General features: G+C 48.7%; 8 protein-coding genes across 8 annotated transcripts; 2 read left to right on the top strand and 6 right to left on the bottom strand.

Annotated features, from left to right (window-relative positions):
- Positions 1 to 713: 713 nt before the first annotated feature.
- On the top strand, positions 714 to 1,495 carry EDB91DRAFT_1116868 (uncharacterized protein). Its single transcript, XM_041317993.1, has 4 exons — positions 714 to 804; positions 887 to 995; positions 1,045 to 1,214; positions 1,268 to 1,495. Exons 1-4 carry the CDS (start codon positions 791 to 793, stop codon positions 1,353 to 1,355), a joined length of 381 nt encoding a protein of 126 aa, XP_041180185.1. The 5' UTR covers positions 714 to 790; the 3' UTR covers positions 1,356 to 1,495.
- Positions 1,496 to 1,775: 280 nt separating this feature from the next.
- On the top strand, positions 1,776 to 2,745 carry EDB91DRAFT_1048750 (uncharacterized protein; the record flags this gene model as incomplete). Its single annotated transcript, XM_041313426.1, has 6 exons — positions 1,776 to 1,885; positions 1,942 to 2,021; positions 2,069 to 2,084; positions 2,133 to 2,194; positions 2,244 to 2,351; positions 2,402 to 2,745. Coding segments are annotated over 6 exons (720 nt in total), but the record flags the coding sequence as incomplete, so codon positions are not given.
- Positions 2,746 to 2,936: 191 nt separating this feature from the next.
- Positions 2,937 to 6,816, bottom strand: EDB91DRAFT_73357 (CHAT domain-containing protein). Its single transcript, XM_041328228.1, has 5 exons — positions 6,673 to 6,816; positions 6,464 to 6,614; positions 6,266 to 6,405; positions 6,121 to 6,218; positions 2,937 to 6,065 (listed from the first exon to the last, which is right to left on the bottom strand). Exons 1-5 carry the CDS (start codon positions 6,710 to 6,712, stop codon positions 3,129 to 3,131), a joined length of 3,366 nt encoding a protein of 1,121 aa, XP_041180183.1. The 5' UTR covers positions 6,713 to 6,816; the 3' UTR covers positions 2,937 to 3,128.
- Positions 6,817 to 8,638: 1,822 nt separating this feature from the next.
- EDB91DRAFT_1264658 (WLM domain-containing protein) lies at positions 8,639 to 10,328 on the bottom strand (the record flags this gene model as incomplete). Its single annotated transcript, XM_041324482.1, has 9 exons — positions 10,063 to 10,328; positions 9,948 to 10,002; positions 9,818 to 9,888; positions 9,504 to 9,518; positions 9,364 to 9,454; positions 9,229 to 9,314; positions 8,943 to 9,178; positions 8,824 to 8,900; positions 8,639 to 8,757 (listed from the first exon to the last, which is right to left on the bottom strand). The coding sequence occupies exons 1-9, from the start codon at positions 10,243 to 10,245 to the stop codon at positions 8,639 to 8,641; spliced, it is 933 nt and encodes a 310-aa protein (XP_041180182.1). The 5' UTR covers positions 10,246 to 10,328.
- On the bottom strand, positions 10,277 to 11,886 carry EDB91DRAFT_1116832 (P-loop containing nucleoside triphosphate hydrolase protein). Its single transcript, XM_041317992.1, has 4 exons — positions 11,662 to 11,886; positions 11,577 to 11,611; positions 11,326 to 11,518; positions 10,277 to 11,275 (listed from the first exon to the last, which is right to left on the bottom strand). The coding sequence occupies exons 1-4, from the start codon at positions 11,730 to 11,732 to the stop codon at positions 10,348 to 10,350; spliced, it is 1,227 nt and encodes a 408-aa protein (XP_041180181.1). The 5' UTR covers positions 11,733 to 11,886; the 3' UTR covers positions 10,277 to 10,347.
- A 3,519-nt stretch (positions 11,887 to 15,405) lies between these two features.
- Positions 15,406 to 15,924, bottom strand: EDB91DRAFT_1048553 (uncharacterized protein; the record flags this gene model as incomplete). Its single annotated transcript, XM_041313412.1, has 1 exon — positions 15,406 to 15,924. A coding segment is annotated over one exon (519 nt), but the record flags the coding sequence as incomplete, so codon positions are not given.
- A 1,423-nt stretch (positions 15,925 to 17,347) lies between these two features.
- EDB91DRAFT_1048632 (uncharacterized protein) lies at positions 17,348 to 17,840 on the bottom strand (the record flags this gene model as incomplete). Its single annotated transcript, XM_041313418.1, has 2 exons — positions 17,348 to 17,623; positions 17,667 to 17,840. Coding segments are annotated over 2 exons (450 nt in total), but the record flags the coding sequence as incomplete, so codon positions are not given.
- Positions 17,841 to 17,931: 91 nt separating this feature from the next.
- Positions 17,932 to 18,851, bottom strand: EDB91DRAFT_73057 (uncharacterized protein). The gene is made up of 2 exons (XM_041328224.1): positions 18,531 to 18,851; positions 17,932 to 18,473 (listed from the first exon to the last, which is right to left on the bottom strand). The coding sequence occupies exons 1-2, from the start codon at positions 18,666 to 18,668 to the stop codon at positions 18,135 to 18,137; spliced, it is 477 nt and encodes a 158-aa protein (XP_041180178.1). The 5' UTR covers positions 18,669 to 18,851; the 3' UTR covers positions 17,932 to 18,134.
- Positions 18,852 to 23,847: the final 4,996 nt, after the last annotated feature.

Below are 23,847 nucleotides of genomic sequence, written 5' to 3'. Positions count from 1 at the left end.
AGGCATCAACTCTGAGCTTGTGCGCACATGGACCTTGCCCGCTCTCGCATTATCTCAAGCAGTACCTTGCGCAGTCCCGAGTATTGCACAACTGGATAAAGGTTGATATTGAAGCTTCGCCGGTACTGATTTTGAACGGACTGCCTCACTATCTACATACCGAGCCACATCGTCGTGTGATCGCAGCGAGCTCAAAGTACTGCCCAAAGTATTACAAATTTTGAGAACTGGTAAGACAAAAAATCTTAAGACTCACAGATTTAGACAACATTGTGACGTGTTGGAGAATATTTTGGTGGGCGGACGCCAAAGAGCTGGAGGTAAGGAGTCATGAAACTCGTTCTCACGGTTGAAAAACACTTTGGAGAACAGCAAAGTCCCAGTGCAGTGAGCGTGTCAGCTGTATTGCTTCTTGACAACATTGTGACGTGTTGGAGAATATTTTGGTGGGCGGACGCCAAAGAGCTGGAGGTAAGGAGTCATGAAACTCATTCTCACGGTTGAAAAACACTTTGGAGAACAGCAAAGTCCCAGTGCAGTGAGCGTGTCAGCCGTATTGCTTCTTGACAGGTACAAGAAGCGATCCCATCGTCAGATCCAATCGCTGTTTGCTGATCCCATCAAGGAGAATGAGGGAGACGGGGCAACGGCAGGGTATAAACGGGGGTGAACTGCCAAATATCCATATGGAGCATTCAACCCCCCGTAAAACAGTGATTTATAAGCAAAGGAAGCCGGCAGCGCGATTCTCACGTAGGATATATCCTGGATACATCCGGTTGGATAGTGGATGACAATAGAAGAGTATGTATCGGACTTTTAGGACTATAGTCCACTTAGGATACATCTATATAACATCATCGGCTGCTAACCAGCTCTTTCATAGCTCAAGGGCCGTTGGCGTGAAATTCGCGTCACACTTTGTCGAAATTGCCAAGAACAAGTCGAAGCGTCCCGAAATTCCGATACCCTTCCTCGCACTGGTGGCAACAGCGGTAGTGTGCTTGTCTTTACTCTGTGAATATGCTGCTCAACTTTTCATAGGTTTATTCCGCTCTTTTATGGAAGTCGCTTGGTTCTCCAGGGAAGTTCAACTTCTCTGGAAACCAATTCAGCGAAGTTTACAGCTACCACGTCAAGTCCCTCGAACAGCTGAAGCACGACGCACCTGGAAAGTTCCATTATATGATGGCAGATATTTACAAGGCTGCACAGTGAGTGTTCTTAGTCCTCGATGCTCATTACTGACTTGTCACTTGGCTTACAGTAAGTTGAAACGCAATGGCGCTACTGGGGATCACATCGAGCTGAACGCCTTCGAACTGCTTGACCTTGAGGGTATGGAGGAAGACTAGTGACGGGAATCTGTTCTTTCGGTGTACCTATGTGATTCAAAGATTGTCGAGACTCGCGGCATTGATTGATATGTCTCTATTCCAGTCATTACTAGCTATTACATACCCTTTTCTAATCAAAAACTAATTTGTTCATGTAATGCTGTCTGATGGCGGGGAAATTGGTGAACATTGTATGCCGAAATTTGAATGGATGGTCTCTCGAATGCTCGACAAATTAGTCAAATAGCTAATGGTTAGAAACATTTCTGTCAAAGTTTCTTGGGGTAACATAATCTATGCGATCCTTGAAATCAGTTGCTTTTTGAGTAATCCGTCAATAATTATCGATAATCACTGATATTTAGCCCAGGAGGGTTTTCCTGATGCAGTGAGCAGAATGCTTTCATTTTCGTTGACTCGCCCCACACCATTATAGCCAATCGCGATGTGACCGAGCGAAGACACCCAGAAGCCCTCCGTCCTCTTCTCCCAGAGATCCAAGAGTTTAACAAACACAATCACTTCAACATGTTGCATCCTATCCTGAGGTAAATGCCTATCGGTGTGCTCGGGATGTTTCTCTGATAGCATATTGTTTTCTCAGGCTTATTGCACACAGCCTCGAGCGGCCGGAAGATACGCTAGTGAACAACCATGACTATGACGCCGTCGGCGAGACAGCTGGTACATACGTTTCAAGCAGCTCATGCCGTCGCTGACTTATCGATCAGTCAGGTTCATCAAGTAGTGAGTTCTTCCTTGGATTTCTACTCTTCACAAGTTCATGTAGTTTAGCTACCCACGAACAGAGGAAGAAGAAATCGAAACAAAGAATGTCTGGCTGAGGGGACACACGGGTCAGTGACCTTGATCACGAAGAAAACATGTGCTTACAGAGTCACCAAGACTTGGGGAGCATTACGATTCTGTGGAGTCAGCCTGTCGCTGCACTGCAAATTCAGACCCGCGAAGGCGAATGGCGTTGGATCCGTCATCTGGAAAATGCACTTGTAGGTGGTCCCGTTCTATCTCTCGACTCATGACATAACGAGAGGCGTTACAAGTTGTCAACGCAGGTGATACAATGGAATTCCTTTCCGGCGGGTACTACAAGGGCACGATCCACCGCGTTGTGCAGCCCCCAGTGGACCAACGGAATTATACTCGCCTTGGAGTATTCTACTTTTCCATGCCTGACGACGATGTCAGGTTGGTGCCGATGGTCGAAAGCCCAGTCTTGAAGAGAGTGAGGATTCAGAGACGTTGCGACGACAGCGAGGCACCAACTATGGAACAATGGAGGAAAGCGAGGTCGAGGGCTTATGACCATTCAAAATTGAAGGGTGGAAATGAGAAGGGCATAGAAGACGAGATCATCGATGGGGTGGTAGTTAAGCATTACAACTGAAGCCTCAAGTTGTACTTGCAGTCTCACCATCCTTGGGCAACGAACATCTCCTCCGCGAGAATATATAAGGTCCAGTGCGAGAGGGCTAGCGAGTGTTAACACGAGGACGTCATCAAAGCCGCTGCGGAAGCGCGGTTCAATGCCAATAGCATGCGTCTATCTTGAGGTGTAGAAGAATGGGTGCAAGGTGCGAGTCGAGGACTCGGTGATGCTGCAAACATCTCAATTCGAATACAGAGTAGACAACAACACGAGCGAGAATGCGACAAGATAGCACAAGAGTAACATGGTAACCTACAAAACCTGAAGCAGCGAACGGAAGAGAATGGAATATCAACGACTTGGAGATCTGTACGAAATGAAAGCAATACGACATCATAGAACTACACACCGATATGCACGAAAACAATTTTCTGCTCCAGGGGTATTTTTTTCTTCACGGCGTTGGTAGCATAGTTGAGTGCCAGGGCTGCCCTTGTACAGTCAATGACGCCCTCCTTCTTGAACATATTCTCGTAAAAAGCTTTGACGACGTGTTCTGCGACAGCGTCGTCGACCCCCCAAAGAGTACCAATGACGCTCTTGAACCCGGAAAACTGCAGACCAGCAGCGAGGTGGATGACTTCGTCTGGTGTCTCCTCATCGCCGACGGCGGTATGACATGCCGATAAAAACGCAAATTCAGCCTGCGGAGCATCATTCTCCATGATGTCCAGCAGCGTGAGAGGTTTATCTCTCATTGCGAAACGTGAATTATAAGGCTGCTCACGGTCCTGCTTGCCGTGACAAGCGAGGTGCGCCCAGGTGTTGCATCGCAAAGCATCAAGTGCACCTGCCTGTGTAGCATCATCGCCAGAGAGAGTGGTGAACTTGACACTGGGGGGAATGAGTTTATGGACAAGCTCGAGCTCACCGTCGACAGCAGCGAGCACCGTGCCTTGCCCAGCACCTGGTTGACTTTGGCCAATCGCCACGAAGGACGGAGGGGCCACGCGGGTCTTCATCATCTGTCGAGACCTGATCAAAGCTGACAGTGTTGGCGTATACGAGCAGACATAAAGATCCTCCAGGTATGGTTCCTTCGTGCGAAAGGGGTGAGCTGCATGGAGAGGAAGGGATGTGAAGGCTGCTGTAGGACACAGCCATATTCGAGACCGGCGCCGCAGTTTCAAATCATGCTGGAGGACATTAACAATAGGTAGCATGATCACGTCCCATACTTTCCGCAAGAGTACTCGCAAATCCTTCCTCGGCTCCTCTGGGCCCATAAGAGCTGCGAGCCGTATCTCCCTGGCGAAGTCGTTCTTGAGCATCTCGAGATGTTCGAGAGTAACAGACGGGAAGTGAACATGGCGGGGCTCTCCTGATGTCGGGACAATAACAGCATTGCACGAGTAGCTGCTTGCGATGAGGATGATAACTGGGCCATGGCTCGCTGCCGCTTGCAAATCTTTGTACGAAGGTGGGAGCAGGAATCGTGAGAAATCTTGAACATTGCGAATTTTTGCCACCACAGCTTCCCATTTCTCCGTAAGTCTCCTGTACTCTCTTGCTGCTACATCAGCAGCAGCTCTGTCGGTGATGGCTGCAGAGCCCTGAGCAGCGGAAATGTGCTGACTGAGCTCCGAAAACTTGTGAGCCAGTTTCGGGTTTGCTGATTCGAGATCTTCAAGCGGAGTCTTAAGTCGGGAGGCCAGTGACCACTGCTGGCCACGGCCCTGCTCCGCCAGTTCGACGGCTTTTTGTAGGTCATGATGGCGCATGGCACACGAAGCGGCATCTACAGGGAGTGTTCTGGCATAACAGAAGGCAGCGGCAGCTTTGCGCCGCGAAGTGGTGGATGATCGTGTGGTGAGATGAGCATCAAGAAGCTCTAAAAATGTTGCGTAGGCTTCCAGTGCAGACTCATGATCATGCCCCTCCGCTACAACAGTCCAGTTAGATGCTGCAACAATGCGTTCCGGCAAGCCTGCAGTGGGATGTCTTGATGCCAGTCTGAAATTCTCCACTGCAAGTGACAAATCAGTAGAGCTGTGTTGCATCTCGTAGCGAGACAGATAGGCCTCCTGCAGCCATGTGTAGCTGGTGCATCTACCAGGGTGCAGCAGAGGCAAAGCCGCCAATGATTCTTGGCAGAGACTAATGGCTTCTTCAATATCTTCATTCTTCTGAGTTTGCTCGAAGCGAGAGCAGAGTGCCGAGCTCAAATTGAAAAGATTTTTATGGCGCTCTAGATCGTCATGTTGTGTTAACTGAAGGGATTCGCGATACAGATTTATGGCCTCGTTAAGATCCTCGCCGCCATCCAATTTGTCATATCTGATTTTGAGCGTGAGGGCAAGGTTGTTAAGTATGGTGTCACGACGTGGATGCCCAGGTGGGCACAATGCCAGTGCCTCGCGACGGAGGCTGATGGCTCTGTTGATGTCATCAATGTCACCATGTTCCTGGAAACGCGTGCGGAGGGCGCCCCCTAGGCTCGTTAATGAATCATGACGAGATTCATGCCCAACAGGGCACAGGTGCAGTGATTCTTCATGCAGAGAGATGACCTCGTCCAGATCATCAGGTCTGCCTTGGTGATTGAAGCGTTTCCAGATTGAAAGGGCTAGGTTATACAAGTAGCCATCACGGTCAGGGTGTCCCTTGGGGCACAGAGAAAGGGCTTCGCGACCAAGTTGTATACTCTCGTCTATCTCCTCTATGCTGCCCGATTGTCTGAAGGATGCGTCGAGTGCACCTGAGAGCTCAGTGAGGGCTCTTGGACGGCGGTGATGACCCAGAGGACATAACTCGAGCACGATTCGTCGAAGTTGGATGCCTTCATCAGATGTGTCCGTCGGAAGATTGTTGCACGCCGCGATCACATAATCGGCACCATTCTTCCCTACCGCGATGCTATGAAGATAGGTGCCCTCGGGACAGAAAGGCAGTAGCTCATGGTAGAGTCGGGCAGATTCGCGCATATCGGCGGTGGTACGTTGATTGCTATGGCGCCAGCGCAGCGCTTTCGTGAGGTGATAGAGAGATAGGGGATGATCGGGGTGGCCCTTCGGACGCGATGCAAGGGCGTCCCGGAATAGAGAGGTGGTAGAGTCAATATCTTGAAGATCCTTTCTAGTACAGCCTTTAAGGCGGGCCCACGAAAGGTTAGTGAGTGCGGCTGCATGGTCGGGATGGCCGACCGGACACCGGTCTAGAACCCCCTGAAATTGCTCCACAGCATCGTTCAGGTCAGAGACGCTCTTGCTGGTCACGTATTTGGTAAATCTCGTGTGTCCTGCATCCGTATCTCGAGCAGTCTCGCAGTCGATGATGGACTACAGTTTGCGTTCTATCAGAAAACGCCAACAATATAGAGGCTGAGTCACGCACATCAAACAGTTCACCGTCGTCGTTTTTGCAATCATTCACGGAAGTGGCCTTCAGCGTGAGAGAAGGACAGACGCCTCGAATGGGAGGGAAGGACATATCTACGACCAATAAGGAGATGTAGATTAATGTGAAGCAGATCACACACCGAATGGCTTGACTCCATGATCGAGGAGCTCATTCGAGAAGATACCAAGTTCTCCAATGAGTTCTCCCTGCCCTAGCATTCGACCGAGTTCAAAGGATGCACGGATCTCCAGTGATAATCTAGGTGACACATCTGTTGATCTGCAAGCTGACGATGAGTACTGTAATCGCGTCCGTGAGTCTCTGTGGAAGGCCTTACAAGGTCACGGTATTCCCCCAAGCTACGGAACTGTCGGATGATAGTACTCGGACAGCTGACTTCCAGCGTCTCGTCTCATCGAGTTTGATAGACACGTAAATGCCTGCAGGCATGCGAGTGGAAGGGACTTTAAGTTTTTTTCCGCCTACAACTGTGGATAAAGCGTGAAGACCATGAAACAGATCCCAAGGTCGTATGGAGCAGCTCACCTTCAAGTCTGATGCATTGGCCTTCCGAGCTACCGGACATGATGGCGTAATGAAGCAAATAACAAGAGATGGGGATGGGCTGAGTGGTGGGACAAGAAGGGGCGAATGGATATGGGGACTGTGGATGAAATTGAGGTGAGAGGGAGAAGATAAAGCGAGGGCATGCTGCACGTGTATTTCCATGCGGTCGATGGTTGTTCGGCACGATAGACGCTGGTCTAATTGCACTGAGCGCGGCTAAGACCAAACTAAGACGCAGACGGCTGCAGGAGACTCCGCTAATGAAGTGAGTTTATTCAAGAATCCAGCGCATTAAAGAAGGTCGCACTGGAACGAGAAGGAGACTGGGAAGAAAGGAGAGGGACAGAAGCCTGAGTAAGGGCAAAGAAGGAAGTGACGAGGGAAGGAGGAGACGAGGAGAGATCAGAAGGAGGAGGAAGGAGAGAAAGTGTATCATATTATACTAAGCCTGGACACCAAACGAGCCCACACGCACACCAAAACTCATCAAACGCGGACCGCTTGGCTATTCGTACTATACCTACATCCCTCACCCTGTTACAACACTCCCCAGCACAGCCCTAACAGGGCACCGCGTCTTAACAGCTCACTTTGTTTGTTGCGGTATATAAATATAGAATTTCTCTCTCTCTCTCCGCTAATGAAGTGGACAAATATTGTCGTGATGAGTCGTATCAGCAAAAGCGGCCTACGATGGGCCAGGATACTGGTACGGAGCAGTACTTTGCGACTCTCCCTCAATAAGAGTGGGGCACTCTCAGTTGTATCACTCATACTATCCATTTAGCGCACTATAACGCAAAACGTAGAATCCAGTTTATTTCATGGCGCTAACAATACGAACCATTCTATGCAAGTGTTGAGTTGATGCCATGGGAGAGAATGAACGAGAATCAGAGTGTCGTGAAAAGAAAGGCAATGGTTTGTGAGAGTATGACAGGTCGAAATTCCGTCGAATATAAGATGAGATAGCCTGACAGTACATGTACAACGAAAATGTGAACGTGAATGTGACTTGGAGAAAGCGTGGCCTAGGGACATAGGCGAGACTTTGAACATAGACAACCTGGGCGTCTAAAGTTCCTGAGGTACGAGAGAATATGGCGCTGGGTATTTATGGACGTGGATTTGCAGTGGCGGTGCAATGTGGATATATTCAGTGGTTGTTTCTCACGTCTCGATTTTGTCGTCTTTTGTTGTTAGCCTCATGGATAGATTCTTTATTCATTTATGGTTGAGGGTATAAACGTATCTGTTGCACGAGACGACTCTTCTCAAATTTCTCTACTCTCTGTGTCTTTCTTGAATTCTCATGTAGGTCGTGATTGGTACGCTTTCGACCACTGAAAAATGCGGAGCAGGATCATCAACTGCACTGACCGACTTTAAGATTGAGAAAAAGTCCCGTACCAAATGACTGACAACTTTAAATTTTAAAATGACAGCCGCTTGCAATCTTTGTACTATCAGCTCTTTCTCGCTCCTGTGACCGTAATCACTGTTATCAATGTTTCTTGAAATAGCGCATTCAACTGTATCTCTAATATTCTTGTAACACCAATAATCTTGATTGGCATTAGAACGACAGACTCGATTGGAAACAACAACCCCAACATTAATTACAACGACTCAAAATCAAAATCAGAAAGAACATACCCCCCCCAAAAAAAAAAAGAAAAAGGGTAGCGGGCACTGCCACGAATGTGGTCTTTCGCGACTTATCAGGTCTTGGAGCACTGGAAGTCCGTAATTTCTCAGTTACGGATACCTCTTCATCATCCACGCGCCGATGCTTGCCGGGTCGATGAACCGGGCTCTTCATTGGTAAACTGAGCAGCTCCGGGGATTTTGATTTTGTGAATGTTGCATGAATCACCGGTCGTTCCTCCAGGGAGTTTGAAGTCCTCTGAAAAATCAGATTTTGTGCCTTCATTTCGCCAAGTTCTTATCCTCCGACAGATTCAAGCATGGTTCTTCGACGGTCTTGGTCTATTTCCAGTGATGCATGATCAGGCTCGCTTTCTGAATCTGTTGTAAGTTCACTCTTCAGGCGCAAAGAGGATGCTGACGCTGAAGAGGCAAATGCGGCTGAAACGGAATACAAATATAATCCATCTGATGGAGCTGAACGGGAGGAAAGTGCCAAACCTTTGAGGGTCTGCATACGTCTCTCAGCAGCAAGTGTACGTTCTTCCCGTGCACGTTTACTAATCAACCATGAGTTCTCAGCCATTGGAAACGCGAAACACTCACCTTCCGGCTTTCTTCCCATAAATCCCGTGCCCGCTTCTTTCTTCTCGACGATTGCATCCTCGTTCAGTGCCTTTCCCCCGGAGCTGAATGCATTAGCATTGGTAATCCTGGATCCGGCTTTACGTTTCTTTTCAGATTGGACACCAGTGTGCACAGAGGGCCCACTAAATTTTGTAGTCCTTTTACGTTGTTGGTAGGAAGCAGGTCGGGCGCGTGAATGAGCTCCGCCACACTGTTCACACTATCAAAGAGGCATAGATGAGAAAATGGAGGATGACTGACCATGTATTCAGGAAGGTCGCCCATTCCGATGCCTTTGCCAGCTATTGTCGCGGAATCTGCCAATCTAGTCCCGAAAGACCAATAGCCTGTAGACATGTGAGGGATATGGAAGAAAGGCTGTGTTGTGGTGCGTACCGTCGCCGTAATAGCCTTTGTTTTGCAGGGCACGGACGTCATTGCGCAGCTGTCGCCACAGGGCTTGGAAAGCAGGCCCGTAATCCATGTGCTATGTCGCGTGTCAGGGTATCGAATAGTTGCAAATGGGTATGGCTGACCTTTATGTGGGCGAGCTAACGCGAGAAACGCGTCTAGTGTCAATGATGTGACGGGGCGTTCCGGCGGGACTTGCCAGCACATCAGATCAGGAAGGAGCAGACAGGGGCAAGAGAGGCGAGGAGAGCAGAGTCAGGAGCAGAGCGAGAGGTGGCAGAAGCCCAGCGGTGCCAGGGTCACGACAGCAGACATACGTATAACATAGTGGATCAAGCACAACCAGTATCACAACCAACACGACAACAGCAAGGTCTTCCTGAACGCAATGCTGGCCGGTCCAATGAGTCTGTAATACAAGTCGCGAAGGGATACTCACTTCATGGCACAATGTGCTCATGAGCCAGTGAATGGGCACAAATGAGCCGTTAGCAGACTTCAAAACCAGTTCTGCATCAATACCATCAGTAGAACTCTTAAGGACGTTCCGAACGTGGTAGTGTGCGTACCAATGGTCTCTCCATTGCTCCAATTTCGCCCGGCAAACACCCGGTTGTACTCGTACTAGACAGTCTTGACGTAGTATTCCCAACATAGTGACACTAGAAGCACTCGGATACGCACCTCCTCGAGACTGTTCACGGTGAAACCGTGCTCCTTCATTACGGGTCTCACCTGCGTGGCCAGCGCTCGCATAAGCTGCCGAGCGTCGTCCTCGAGAGTGGCATCGACCATAGGCAGAACTGAGACAAAGTTGATGGGCGGATTCGGGTTAGCTCCGCGCTCGTTGATGCGGACGTGGACCATGATGCGTGCCCAAGTACTTGCCAATATTGTAGTGGATGAATATCAGGAGGCGTTTTACTTATAAGGTACATAGCACAAATATATAGTTTGTCGCAGTTTGGATCATGACCACCACGACGTTATCCAAGAGATCACATTCTCTATTACCCCGCCGACTTCCGACTCGATTATGCTCTGCTGGTCTTCCTTTCGAAGCTCTTCTTGTAGCTCCACACGAACATACGCAAGTCTGTTCAGTTCACAGATGCTGTTCAGTCGCTCCATTTCCTGAGTTCTGGCGTTGTCCTCTTCTAGGCGACGCAACCGCTGCTCCTTCTGTTCCTGTTCGACGGCCATTTTTTCCCTTTCTTTTCTCTCCATCTCTAGCTGTTCTTGCAGAGCGTCTACAACACGTCCTTGCTCCTGGTGCCTCTCCTCTATCGCACTGATCCGAGCCTCTAGCCTCTCCTTGGCGGCTTTGAACTCTGCCTCAAGCCGCTCCTTGTCGCCTTGTAACTTCAGTATCTGCTCGTGCTTACTCTGGATCTCCTCCTTAAGTTCCTCCTTCGTTTCGTGGTCCTTGTCTCGGATCGCCGCCTCCATATCTCTGCGCAACTGAGCCACTACTTCTTCGTGATGCTCTCTCTGCTCATTCAGAACTCGTGTCAGCTCGAATCCTGCGGAGGTCTGTACGATATCCTTGTGCTCGTTGACCAGCTCCTTTTGAATGAGCAGCGTGGCAGGTTGGTTATGAATCAGGTATCGTAGAATGCGGTGCGTCGATTCTCGCGTGCCCTCATGTCTCAACATCCGCGCACCCTTGTCCAGGACCGCTTTGAAGAAATTAGTCTCCAGCTCCTTCTCCCTCATCTCCCCAATGTCAGGAGCGACTTCACTCCACATGTTCGTTGCGATCAACACGTTTCGCAGCGTGGACTCCCCACAGAGCTCTCGGAACATCTTGAAATTTCGTTTATTTGTTCCTCCCATCCGGAAACCTGATATGCGGTGCATGTATACGATGCCAGCAAGTTTGGCACCATGTTCGTATCTGTATCGTTTAGCTCAGACCAGGAAAATGCATGATAACGGATGACAGACGTCTGTGAGAGGTATGCTCCTATCATTGCTAAGATGTCCGTATCACTACGGCTGGTATCATCGAAGCCGGGAGTGTCGATCAACGTGACTTGCCGGCCGTTGAGCTCAAAAGGTTTCGTTGCTTGCACCTCACTGGTGCAACTTTCGAGACCCTTTCCGACTGCAAAGTCAGACCCGCTGGCTTCATTAATGACTGAGAGCGGTCGTCATTAGCGGTTTCCTTTGATAATTTTTCGCTTTCGCTGACGCACATGTCGTCTTGCCGCTTCCAGAGGGCCCCATGATACTGCAAATGTAAGGTCAAGAAGAGATCCGAGGGATATAGTCGGTTCATACGCTATTCTGATGCTCAGTGCCTTAGTCATGATCGATGTATGGAGGTGGGACAGAGGAGGGCTATTGCGCATCCAAGACAACCACCTTGTCTGGCTTATGAACCTTCTGAAACATCGTCCTCACCGAATCCATGCTGCAGTCGAGACACCGCCGGATCAATATGGCACGTGCTATAGAAGCGTGATGAGGGGAAAAAGGCCGAGCTTCGATGGGCTTTCTCTCTAATATTGAGAGGTTGAAGACCATGTCATGTGTAAGGGTATTATGTCCTCTACGCCCGGACCAACACTTCAGATCAAGGACGCTCGAAACCGGCCATGTGACTCAATGATGCGAAGAGCGTTACTCTTCGCATCCATGATCCGAGTCACGCGGATACAATCTTCCATTTCCTTTCATTATATCATACCTCATGCTCACATTACACAGTTCCCTATCTTTCCCGCTCAATTTTCGTTGTACCATGCGCTACGAATCCTTGTTCCGGCCTATTCGACTACTCGAAAACGTATATAAAGCGTTCATGTACTTTCGTATCCAGCAGCAAATTCTATATCCAGATCCCCGCTCCAAGCACAACCGCAAAGCCTCACAGAAAGTCTCCGTCTCAAATGTTTTCCTACTCGCCTCAATTACCTTTGCACTCGTCTCGTATCTACTTCGTTTCGTTCACAATTCCCTGCCGAACTCATACCCAGCCTTACACATGAGCTCGAGTATGTAGCTATTGCTCGAAATTATGTTTGCATTTGGTTTGCATTCGGTCAACATTCGGTGCCGCAATTCTGTACTGAGTTGCTTCTCCCACGCAGTACAGTTATTGTGATTTCAACATGTACCATCAGGTGCTGCTCTCACTGTCACATTCATTCATACAGGCCAATGTACAGCGGGTTTAGAACCTGTCTTGAAGATGCTTGAAGTAAGACCTTTGTTTTATATCTGTGTGGGTATTTATACCTGTGTGCTAATTGACTTGCTGTCGCAGGCGGCGCCAACCTGCGAGGGTCTATTACCACAGCCGTCCAACGATGCCATCCTTCTAAATCAGGCCTCAGGCCCAGATCTTGATTCTCCAGGTCGTGTGAGACCGTGCCAGAGTCACGGTGGATGGTGCAATCCCCGGCCACTGCATGGGGATCTACTCGGAACTCCTGGCCGTTGAGGCTTGCCACTGGGCCGGTCATATCAAATGCCAGTTCTCATGGTTTGGTGGCAGACCAATCTGGCATGCTACCTTTGAAGCCGCCGAGATAACGTTGACTGATAACTCTCGGCTGGCGAGTTCCAATCATGGCCGGTTGCTCTATGGGCGCTCCACGGGAACCCACAGCATCTGTATGCGCCTCTGGCCAACGTGTCGCCGGGCCATAAACCCATCACGCATCCTGGCTTGGAGTTACTCAATTGTTTCCGACAGTTAGCACGTCCAGTGGTATTCTCTTGTATTCAAGCGAGCGGCCTCGGACGCCACATCGTCGTGTTGGACGAGATACTGCATGCCTTTTTTACTCCAAGGAGCAACTGAACTGAAATAATGAACCGACCACTGGGATAATAAGATTATATATTCTACCTCGTGACCTAACCTCACACTAACCGGTGTCAGAGCGCCCTCAGAAGGTTTTAATTCCCCTTTGCCTTCATTATATGGACACGTCGAACGCGGCAAGCCAACCACCACACGTAGCTGCTCGTATAGGGCTTAATTACACGTCCATGGCCTCCATCTTCTCTCTAGAGCAAGGTATAAATCTCTTGATTGCAAGTCCAGACAACTCACAAGGCCTCCTCGAAAGTCCTGTCTTCAAAAGAAACACTCTCTGTTCCACCCTCATTTTTCCATCTTTCCAGGTTAACGAGGTACGCCGCGAACTTTTCCTTGGAGAACCGATATTAACACAACCTTCACTGAACCAGCTGCTGATTCAGTTCAACCCATACGGTCAAATTTGTTCGACACAATGGACTGCATTCCTGGTAGACCGACTTCATTCATTCGAGGGGGTGTGAAAAACATAAATTCCACTCGCTAAAGTACCCAGTGCGGTCAGCGAGTTTCCGCCGCGTGAATAGTCGTCTGCCCTGGCTGGGTTGCCAAAAGGTCACTGATGTCAGGTGGAATCACTCAATATTCGAGGCTTGAGAGGAGATTCTTGCTTGCACACGTAATTTTACTATATTTTGCGTCGTTGCATCGCTGATTACGGAGTGAATACCCCCATGGCTTGATTACTTATATGATCGGTTTTTGTAGTTTGTATGATTGAATGTTATGATGATGGCTAGCACGACCGCCCGACAGTCTGGAATTTGATCTCCAGGTCTGGTCATCTTTATTTTGGTCATGAGACTCAGATATAGGTCAGTCACTGGAAACTAGGTTCTAGACTTGCTGCCTCTGCCAAACCTGCTGGCAGAGCTCGGTAGTTCTGCCCACAACATTAGTACCGCCCGTATCTATTGGTATTATAGTGTTGTTGGTAAAATGCTGTCATTCAATTGCTGGCAGTAGGTCGGAGACCGTTGGCAGAAGTCGGTAGAAGTAACTGTGAATCATAGTTTTATGATCCAGTGTTGTTATTAACTCGTTACAAGGGTGATAACTTAACCCGGTTATAACCGATTAAGAGGTTAATTAAATGAATCTGCTGTTTTGGTAGGCTTTAGTAGGGTTAATACACCAGAAGTTATTTGGCGTTATATCAGGTTGGTCGGGGGTTCAGTGGTAAACTTTTAATCACTAAGGACTCAGAGGTGAGCTCTTTATCAAAAAACTTTTCAGTGATAGCTGAATCCGTATGTTTAAAGATGGCCTTTCTTCGCAAGGTGTTTGTCGGCACCAAGCAAAGTTTCGGCAACACCGGATAATCGATGTGCAGACGCGACCAAGGCATCTCGTTCCGACGCTGCATATGCTCTGCTTGACACTACTCGAAGTTGGATAATGCTTATATCCAAGTGTACTGGCAACAGCTGGGCCTCCAGCCTGATCTGAACCCTTGACTCTGGTTAGTATAGAATAGATTGATAATGCACTACTTATGTTCAGTTAGAAGTGGATGTTCCACATCCAGTACGCGTCCAATTGGTCCGTTGAGGTTAGATGGCATGAGTTTGGTTCCAGGACATGATAAACATGGAGAGTTTGTATGAGCTAATGCTGAGCTAGCTAATGTCACGCCCATCCGAGGATGCATCGACGGAGAGCCATAACACACTCAAGCTTAATGCAGGGATCACGCGAGCATGTCCGTCGAGCTCAGATTTGGCTCGAATGTGCCTATCAACAACTATAGCTACCGGCAACTACTCAGTCAATTAACGCCACTAACTCCGGTTATTTCGCGGTTAATTCCAGGCAGGATGTACCAGTTATAACCTATTAGAGCGTATTTGCAGCGCCCAAAATCAAAATCTCTTGGCCAAACAAGATAAACTTGTCGTTGCAAATACGATAACCCGGGTTAACGTTAACGTTACAGCTGTGTGCGAAACTAATGAAAATTTTAGGGCGCGCGTGACCAAAAGGGAAATCGATAGTCCCGGACACCTGGGGGACTTCCTGCAGCTCGTAAACAGTTTTCAGACAGTATTAGCTCTTCATACTGCATTTTCCACGCGTCATACACATATAACTCTATGGTAAATCAAAATAAAACCAATCCCGAAAGGCCAACAATTAAAATCCCGGCTAGACAGCCCCAAACTGCAGTTGTCGCTGTCGAACAGCGTAATGACGAATCACAAATCGTAGAACTCTTGTGCATCAAACGGACCTTCAACAGCACGTGTTGCAACATAGCCGTCTACCGTCATGGCAGCACATAGCGAATAGCGGTCTCCTCGAACAGATACATCACTAAGCTGTGCACGTTGTCCATAGGGTGCTCGTCCGTAACCCCACGCGTAAGTACGCTCGTTCTTGCTAGTTTCATCGAGGACGACAAACTCTGAGCCATCGCTGACGAGGTCATTCCGAAGACTATCTTTGAACGCTTGTTGACGGATATCATCACGTTCAGACGCAATCTTCTGAAGCATTTTGCGAGAGAGGCTAGCTTGATTGAGATTGCGTGATAAGGATGATGAGCTGATGATGATGTCGTGTTCGACTGCAAGCCACGTGCAAGCTTCATCGAGGAAAAGGTCTGAATCTTCGGCATAGAGGTCTTCGATCGCTGTCATGAGTGCTCGCGTGATCATTTGTGTGTGGCCGACGAGTGGAGAAGGGGGCCTAACAACAGTGCCGAGTTCTTCAAAGATCTTTCACCAACGAAAGCAGCTGGCCCGAGAAACACCGAGCACTTCGCAGAATCCAGATATCCTTGAGCTCCCAACCCTGATCCCAGAGGCTAAGTGCACATTCTTTCATATCTTTGCTTATTCGTCTGTTAACCATGTCGTATAGGGGATGGAACAAGGTAAAGGTTCGTCGTTTCGATATCTGCTGGCATCAAACGTCGTCTGAATGGCTTACAAGGGGATCTTCTTTTTGGTACGCGCGCCCAAAATTTTTCATGAATCTCATTAGTTTCGCACACAGTTGTAATAACAACACTAGTTTAATGTCTGATCATCACCAAAACACCATCAGATCTCGTCAATATAGCATTTTATACATTCTCCCGGTCGGCCCCAGATAGCGGATTCGAGCTGGCATTGACCTTGCTTTACAAGGTAATGGTCGGACTATCTGTATGAGCAAACTTCAGGTGGCAATCTGCTGGCAGATATAATCTGTTCGAAAGGGGTTTTCAGGTAGATGGATCTTCCAATATCGCCATGAAGAATAACATTCAGCATATAAAAGCAAGCCGTCTTCCTACTGTCCCGTTCAGATTCATTTGACCACATATCACACACTCACAGACAATGCGTCTCTCCGTTATCCTCGCTGTTGCTGCTGCTTTGACAGCACAAATATCTGCCAGTGACGCTGCCACCGACGCTGCCAGCAACGACTGTCCTATCTTTTGCACGCATGATATTGAATGCAAAGGCTGCGATGTTTACCCGCGCTATATATGCGTGAGTATGAGTAGTTTGCGTCCTGGATTTAGTCACATGACTCACCGACGTGGTAGTTCATCGGGGTCTGCCTCAGCTACTAGTGTGACAGTGAGTCGTGTTTCTGCTTTCATATCGGCGCAGTGGTTGATGGCACGACACGTGAGTTGCTAGTAGTTTGTTGCGGAGTTAATCAACGCGTTCGCTTCTGAACAACTTCAACTGCCGCTCAACCAATGGAGATCTTAGAAGTCTACGCTTGAATGCATGGGATATGACTGAAGTACTTACGACGCAGTTTTGTAGTCTTGTTATCGGTACCCCACTGAATAGTGGCATATATGGGAAATCGTCGTTGTCAATTTGCGAAAGCTCAAGATCCAGAAATGGCACTTGTGAGAGTAGTAGGTCATGAAAGTCGATGCGAGTCACAAGGGAGGATTCGGATTCACTAGTTTCGATGTCCTCGGCCCAAGAAAGCATCCAGGCGCGAAAGAAGTGTATACATATAGCAGAGACTTATTCGGCCCGGTGATTTCAGCATCTCGTCAGACGCTGTTGCAGACGATGGGAGTGGCAGTCCAGATGTTTCTGTAGTTGACTGTCTCTGTCAACTCTCGAGCTTGTTCGCATGCAGGTGGTTATACCCTTTCCGAAAATCATCGACCTTGAGTGGCTAACTTATGATTGTTTTTTCCCCGGGCATGTGGTATGTGTCACCATAGTCGGTTTCCTCGCGTTCAATAATGGCCTGGAGCATTCGATTGAAATATTCCTGAATGACGTCACCCGCGCAGAATGAACCTGGCTTTCCTATGACGTTAACAAGAGGTTGTTTGAGAATGGCGAGTTGAAGATCGGTGCCACATTTGAGCTCGATATTGTAGACGGTTTCGAGTAAGTAAGTCGTATATTTTGAGTGGCTGGACCCTGCGAATGTAAAGAGCATGATCTATAGTTAAAATTCAATTAGCGAGACGATCAGAGAGTTATACCGCAGCAGCATGCCTTGACCGTATTTCGTAGACACGCCCTACGTCGCCCTCAGCTACAGAATATGCAAACTCGGGCGACACCAAAGCATCACGGATGAATGCTATCGACTGAGCGAGAGCATGGTCACCCTTGAATGTTGTACTTGATTCTCGTGACGGCCATAGACTACCATGAGGGACGCCATTGCTCCATCACGACTCACTTCCTGCATGCGGTCTCAGCTTCGCGACAGAGCTTTGTTCTTTGGTCGTAGAATACATCAATGAGAACTCGTCATCTCCTTCTGTTAACCGCCCGTCCGCGTTACGTAGCCATGCATCAGTGATGGCTATATTACTGAGTAGTCTTGGTTTTCCCGCGTGCGGCGTGCCTGTGAGTTCGTCGAATTGGTTCATCCTTGTCGTCGCGGAGGCGGGATACATAATGCAGTAAGTCTGCAAGTATCCAGCTCAGATCCTTCAGCAAATCTAATACCGTATGAAGGTTGTCTCCTCGGTAAGATGCGCGAGGGCTGCGGAGTATGCGAACTCGCACAAGTGCATGGGTACTGGCACGAATGCGTTCGGAATGGGGAGGGGCGGTGTTATTGTCATGGGCACACTGCCTTCTGTTTCATCGAGCCGCACTACAAACTGCGACCAACAGCAAGCTGCCGCCGCCGCTGCTCCCAACAACCAGGAGGTTCCCCGTGTGCAACAGCAGCCTGGGACAGCCCAAAAGCACTCGTTCCCAGCAGCAGAAGTGGCAGCGGGAAGCAACAAAAAGGTACGCATCACTCGGGCACCTATCAATGCCGGACTGCTTCCCTGCTGTGCAGTTTGCCTCGGGAGGAACCCACACAGGACAATCGAGTGCGCGCTCACCCACATGTGGAATGGGAACCATGAAGCGTTCTCAGAGCGCATTACCAAGGCCTTGTGGACCAAAGATGGGAGACAGATATGCACCGCCTGGCAGCGGGACGAAGGATGCACAACGCCAAAGCACAACGCCAAGCACATGTGTTCAGGGTGCGGGGCTACCACTCATGGAGCCCAAAAATGTCCTCGAGCACAGAAAGCTGCACCCTCAGACGCCGTATAAAGCAGAGGCTTGGGAGCGCGAACTCCGACGCGCAGGACTTATCGATCGTTTTAGTAAGATACCAGAAGGTTTCCGTTCGGGCTTCAGAATAGATTTCCCACCTGTCCTCGCTGTACAAACCCCCCCAAATAAAGATTCAATTAACGAGTATCAGAACGAGTTCGATCTCATCATACAGAAAGAACTCGAAACAGGGAGATATGTAGGACCGTTCACGGCGGACTCCCTAGAGCAACTGATCGGTCCGTTCCAATCCTCCCCGCTTTCAATCATCCCAAAGCCGGGGAGACCCGGAAAATTCAGAATTGTCCAGAATTTCTCCTTCCCGCACTCAATCACAACAGATTTTCCAAGCCCATCCATTAACTCGTACATCGACGCTAACAACTTCCCAACAACTTGGGGAAAGTTCTCCATAATATATCAAATAATTGCCACGCTCCCCCCAGGGTCAGAGGCAGCCACGAGGGACGTCGCAGATGCCTACAGAACAGTACCCCTGCACCCGTCGCAGTGGCAAAGTGGGGTAGTACGAATCGCGGAAGACTCATTCTGTGTGGACACATGCACAGCATTTGGGGCTACCCCGTCAGTGGGCGTTTATGGCCACAGTCGCAGACGCTGGGGCAGAGATCTTCCGATACCACGGGATCGGCCCCCTCGACAAGTGGGTAGACGACCTATATCTTCTTCAGAATCTGTAGAGAGTACTTCGAAGAGTACAACCGAACGCGTGCCGCTTGGTCAGAAACTTTCGCCAGAGAAGGAATACACCAGTCAGGAAGCCACTTATGGTATGGAAAGATATGTCCGAACACCGGACAGCTTGAGGAACGCAGCAAGGACTGTGCTAATCCGCTAAAAGACTTATCAGAACACTCTCCCAGATCAGAGCATGATAGACAGTTCAACTGCTGCCTCCAAGACATTGACGAGGTATCAGAAGACATGGGCATCCTATGGAAGCTGATAAAAGATCAGCCGTTTCAACCGTCAACGATCTATACAGGTTGTCTCTGGGACATTAAGCTTAGAACGGTCTCACTAAGTTCAGAAAAAACTGACAAGTACCTCCTAACGATTCATGAATGGAGAAAGAGAAAAGCAGCACGTCCTACTCAACGTGCAAAAGCTATACGGCAAGCTATTACATACCTGCGCTGCAGTACCTCGAGGACGGGCATATTTAACAGGACTTGAAAGCATGCTGGCATTGTGCAGGAGCAAGCCGTTTCTCCCACACAGACCTGACAAAGGCATAGCCGAGGATCTGATGTGGTGGTCAGCACTGTTACAATCCTGGCGGAGCAACAAGGAACATATACCCATCACTCCTGCTCAGAGACCATCATGCATTTTCAGATGCTAGTTCGGGCATCGGGATTGGAATCGTCATCAGAGAGTTCTGGAGGGCTTGGAGACTCATACCAGGTTGGAAGACGCAGAACGGGAAACGAGATATCGGATGGGCTGAAGCAATCAGGATTTGAGTTCCTTATATACACTCTCGCCATTCTCCCTGGCTTTGACAGCAGCGTCCTCGTATGTGGGGACAACACAGGGATTCGTGGAAGGATGGTGGAAACGGCGTCACCGCAACACAGCCGTCAATGGCGTGTTTCGAAGAATCAATCAATTCTTACACGACTTACCCAACCGTCTCAAAATCACTACAGCCTACGTGGCCAGCACATCCAACCCAGCCTGACGAGCCATCCAGAGGCATCTACAGACCAAGCAGCCTACTTCTTCCCAGAATCCCCATTCCAGAGGAACTTAGCCCATTTGTCATTGACACCACCGAACCTCTCTCCCCTGCAGAAATCCGCCATCTGCACAATGGAAATTATTCCGCTCCAGCGACTAAGTTCATCAATCGAGCCTTCGTTAGACAACAAGCTGCAGAAAGAGCACTTGCCTCAAGGATTGAAGAAGACCACTTCATCAACAGCGCGCTCAGGGACGAATGATGCCAAACCTCGCTCCCGTTTCGGAGCAGTGTTACTGGCCACAAGCACGGTAGTGCCTACACCCCATGCCTACCAACAGAACCTCACCCCCCGCCCATGCGCCCTTCGCCTGCACTGTCTAGCATGAGATCGATTAAGATTATGGGTCCCAGCAGGGAATAGCTCTAGACAGTTAGAGCCGTCCGCAGAACCAACCACTCACCAAATCTCAGACGCGCAGCTCAATCGAATACTAGAAGTGATGGGGGTGTCATGGGTGCAAGCAATCAACCAAAGAGTTATATGGAGCAGGACTCCTTGTATTCCATGTCTACTGTGATTCGCAGAACATCATAGAAGAAAAGCGGTGTCCGATAGATTGGACACTGCTTCTCGAGTTCTTCTCGAGCTGTGCTGGATCATACTCGGGATCAGCGCTATCAAACTACGCAGCAGGGCTGAAAGCTTGGCACCTACTTACACGGCAAGGACTGGCAGATTCCCCATCCAGAACTGAAAGCCTGTGCTCGATGGAGCAACAAACCTCGCTCCCCAAACGTCAAAGAAACCAAAGAGAGTCCCTTTCACACCTGTTTTCATCACAGAAATACGTTCACATCTGGACCTTAACTCACCACTTGATGCCGCAGTTTTCGCATGCCTCACCACCACATTCTACTCCATTGCCAGACTGGGAGAATTCACCGTCAGCGCCATCAAAGATTTCAGCCCAAGAAAGCACATCACTGAGGGGAGGAGTATCAGAATCAGAAGACCACAATGGTCTTCCAGTCACGAAGTTTCGCCTACCGAGCACCAAGGTTTCTCCAATCGATGGAGAAGACACATACTAGGCAGCACAAGACGGGCCGTCAGACCCAAAGATGGCCCTGCAGAACCACTTCCTGTGTCAACCCAGCGGTCAACGAAGCGCACCTCTTTGCGTGGAAACATCCAAAAGGCACCCGCCCCCTATTGAAGAAGGAGTTCACCAAAAGAATCACTAGCGCAGCACAAGCAGCAGGCTTACCAGACCTCAAAGGTCACGGCTTGTGGATCGGCGGCACCTTAGAGTACCTACTCAGGGGAGTTCCTTTTGACATCGTCAAGTCTATGGGAAGATGGTCAGGAGACGCGTTCACACTGTACCTGAGAGACCACGCACTCATCTTAGCACCATACATCCAAGCAAAACCCTACCTCGAACCATTCACGCGCCATATGATGCCAGCAGTGCGCTAAAAAGCAAAAGTGAGTACACCTCCTAAAACCCGGGGCATCAAGCTTCGCTGTATGCGTCGCCGCACTCCTAACACATGGGAACACAGCTCACCTGACGCACAGGTTCGGACCCTTGTTTCGGGCCGTAAAAGCCCTGCCGGCCTTTCGCCCAAATACCCAACAAGTTCCTGAACTCCGACTTGATCCAGATGAACGAGTTCTCCCATAGTATTGAGTTTGATTGTAATCAAGCATTATTCTACCATTATCAAACTCACCAATCCTGCAAAGCGTCACTTAGCCGCTAACGCGCATAGACAGCAATTTTGCTCGGCACACTCTAAAATTAAAATTTTGATAGGAAATATAAACACGATTTCCACGGAGATTACGTAAATGTCCACTTTTGAGTTGAAATTAAAAAAGTCCCACATTACCGTCCCCAAATGCCTCCTCTGACCAAAAGGCAGAAACAAGCAAAGTGCTTCAATAATGCACTTATAGAAGACCTTTTAGAGGTCTACCTTGACCCAGATTAACTGCCAGAAGCAAATGACGAAAGTGATACTGACTCTAACTCCTCTGACTTAGACTATGGAACACTCTCATTCAGTCTCATTGATGAGGTAGAAGAGGTATCAGACAGCAACTCAGAGAGCATTTCAGAGTGCAAAGCATCTGTGGAAACTATGGTTAATATCACAGGAGAAAAGCAGAAGGAAAGAGAAGACATTCTCAATACACTGGCTGAGTTTGAGGCTGAGGAGACTATGCAGAGAAATGTGCACAAAGAGCAGTAGTATCTGCTTGAAAGTTTTGGGCAGGTATCATGGACTCAGTGAGTGATGTCAATTTCACACAGTCACCTATATTGAAGCATACACTTTCTTGGATACAGCAGCAGATAACAATGATGACAATGACAGTTTGGAGCCACCTCCTGTCATTGACATTGTCAACACTCTGATCATCAAAGCAAAGAAATTCAAATGATTCACCTCATTGATGCATTTGCATGCCCTCAAGCAATTCATTGAACTATGGGAGAAGTACAAGCATATTCCAAGAATTTGTGCACCCATGATAAAGGCCAATCATACTGTCGCAGTCTCCATTGGTAAAGGCCTGTACATGGCTTGAAAATTATGCACACTTTTGTATGCTGCCTCCAATGAGTGCTGGCAAGCACCATGCCCACCCATCTCTGCTTAATAATGAGTGGATTGCACAAGCCATATGTTGGTACCTGACAGTCCTTGCTGATGGAGAGGTGAGTTTGGGGCCAACAGCCATGAAATGTACAGATTGACTCAAAAATAATCATAGATAACACCACTGCTCCTGTCATATACCTGATCCGACTGCTCTGATATCAATATCCGCTCCGCCTTCCGACCACCTCTGCTCCATCCATCCTCCACTCCATCCAATCACAGTCTGCATCCGCTCCTACGCTTCCACTCAACTGCCCGACCGGTCACCTTCTAGAACATCTCCACTCAACTGGAACCTCTTTCCCCTTTTAGATATATACTTTCCCCTTTGGTACATAGACCCTTACTTCCAGATCACCGGTAACTCCTCTTACCGCTCGATTGGTGATCCGACGCATACATATTGATATCCGCTCCAACTTATGTCTTCGCCTGTGTAAGTACTTACAAACTATATCATTGGTACATAGCTTTACAACATAAGTCTCCTAATCACTGCCTCACACTTAGAAGTATATAACATATCCTGTACTTAGATATTTTCCCCAGTCTTAATATTACTTGTCTTCTTGCAGTTTCTACTTGTGAGAATTCTCAGTAGGACCCTGCCTCCTCCAGACACAAGTTTCATCTTGTTGTCACCTCCGACTTTCCGCTCCGACTTAGAGCCGTGCTCTAAGTCTCCCCCTTTACTTCTCTGCCCCTATCAATCA

Source organism: Suillus paluster (assembly GCF_016628075.1).
Source record: "Suillus paluster strain FC165 chromosome Unknown EDB91scaffold_11, whole genome shotgun sequence".
Classification (NCBI taxonomy): Eukaryota; Fungi; Basidiomycota; class Agaricomycetes; order Boletales; family Suillaceae; genus Suillus; species Suillus paluster.
Note: the sequence above shows the minus strand (reverse complement) of the source record. Positions and strands in the feature narration are given on the sequence as shown.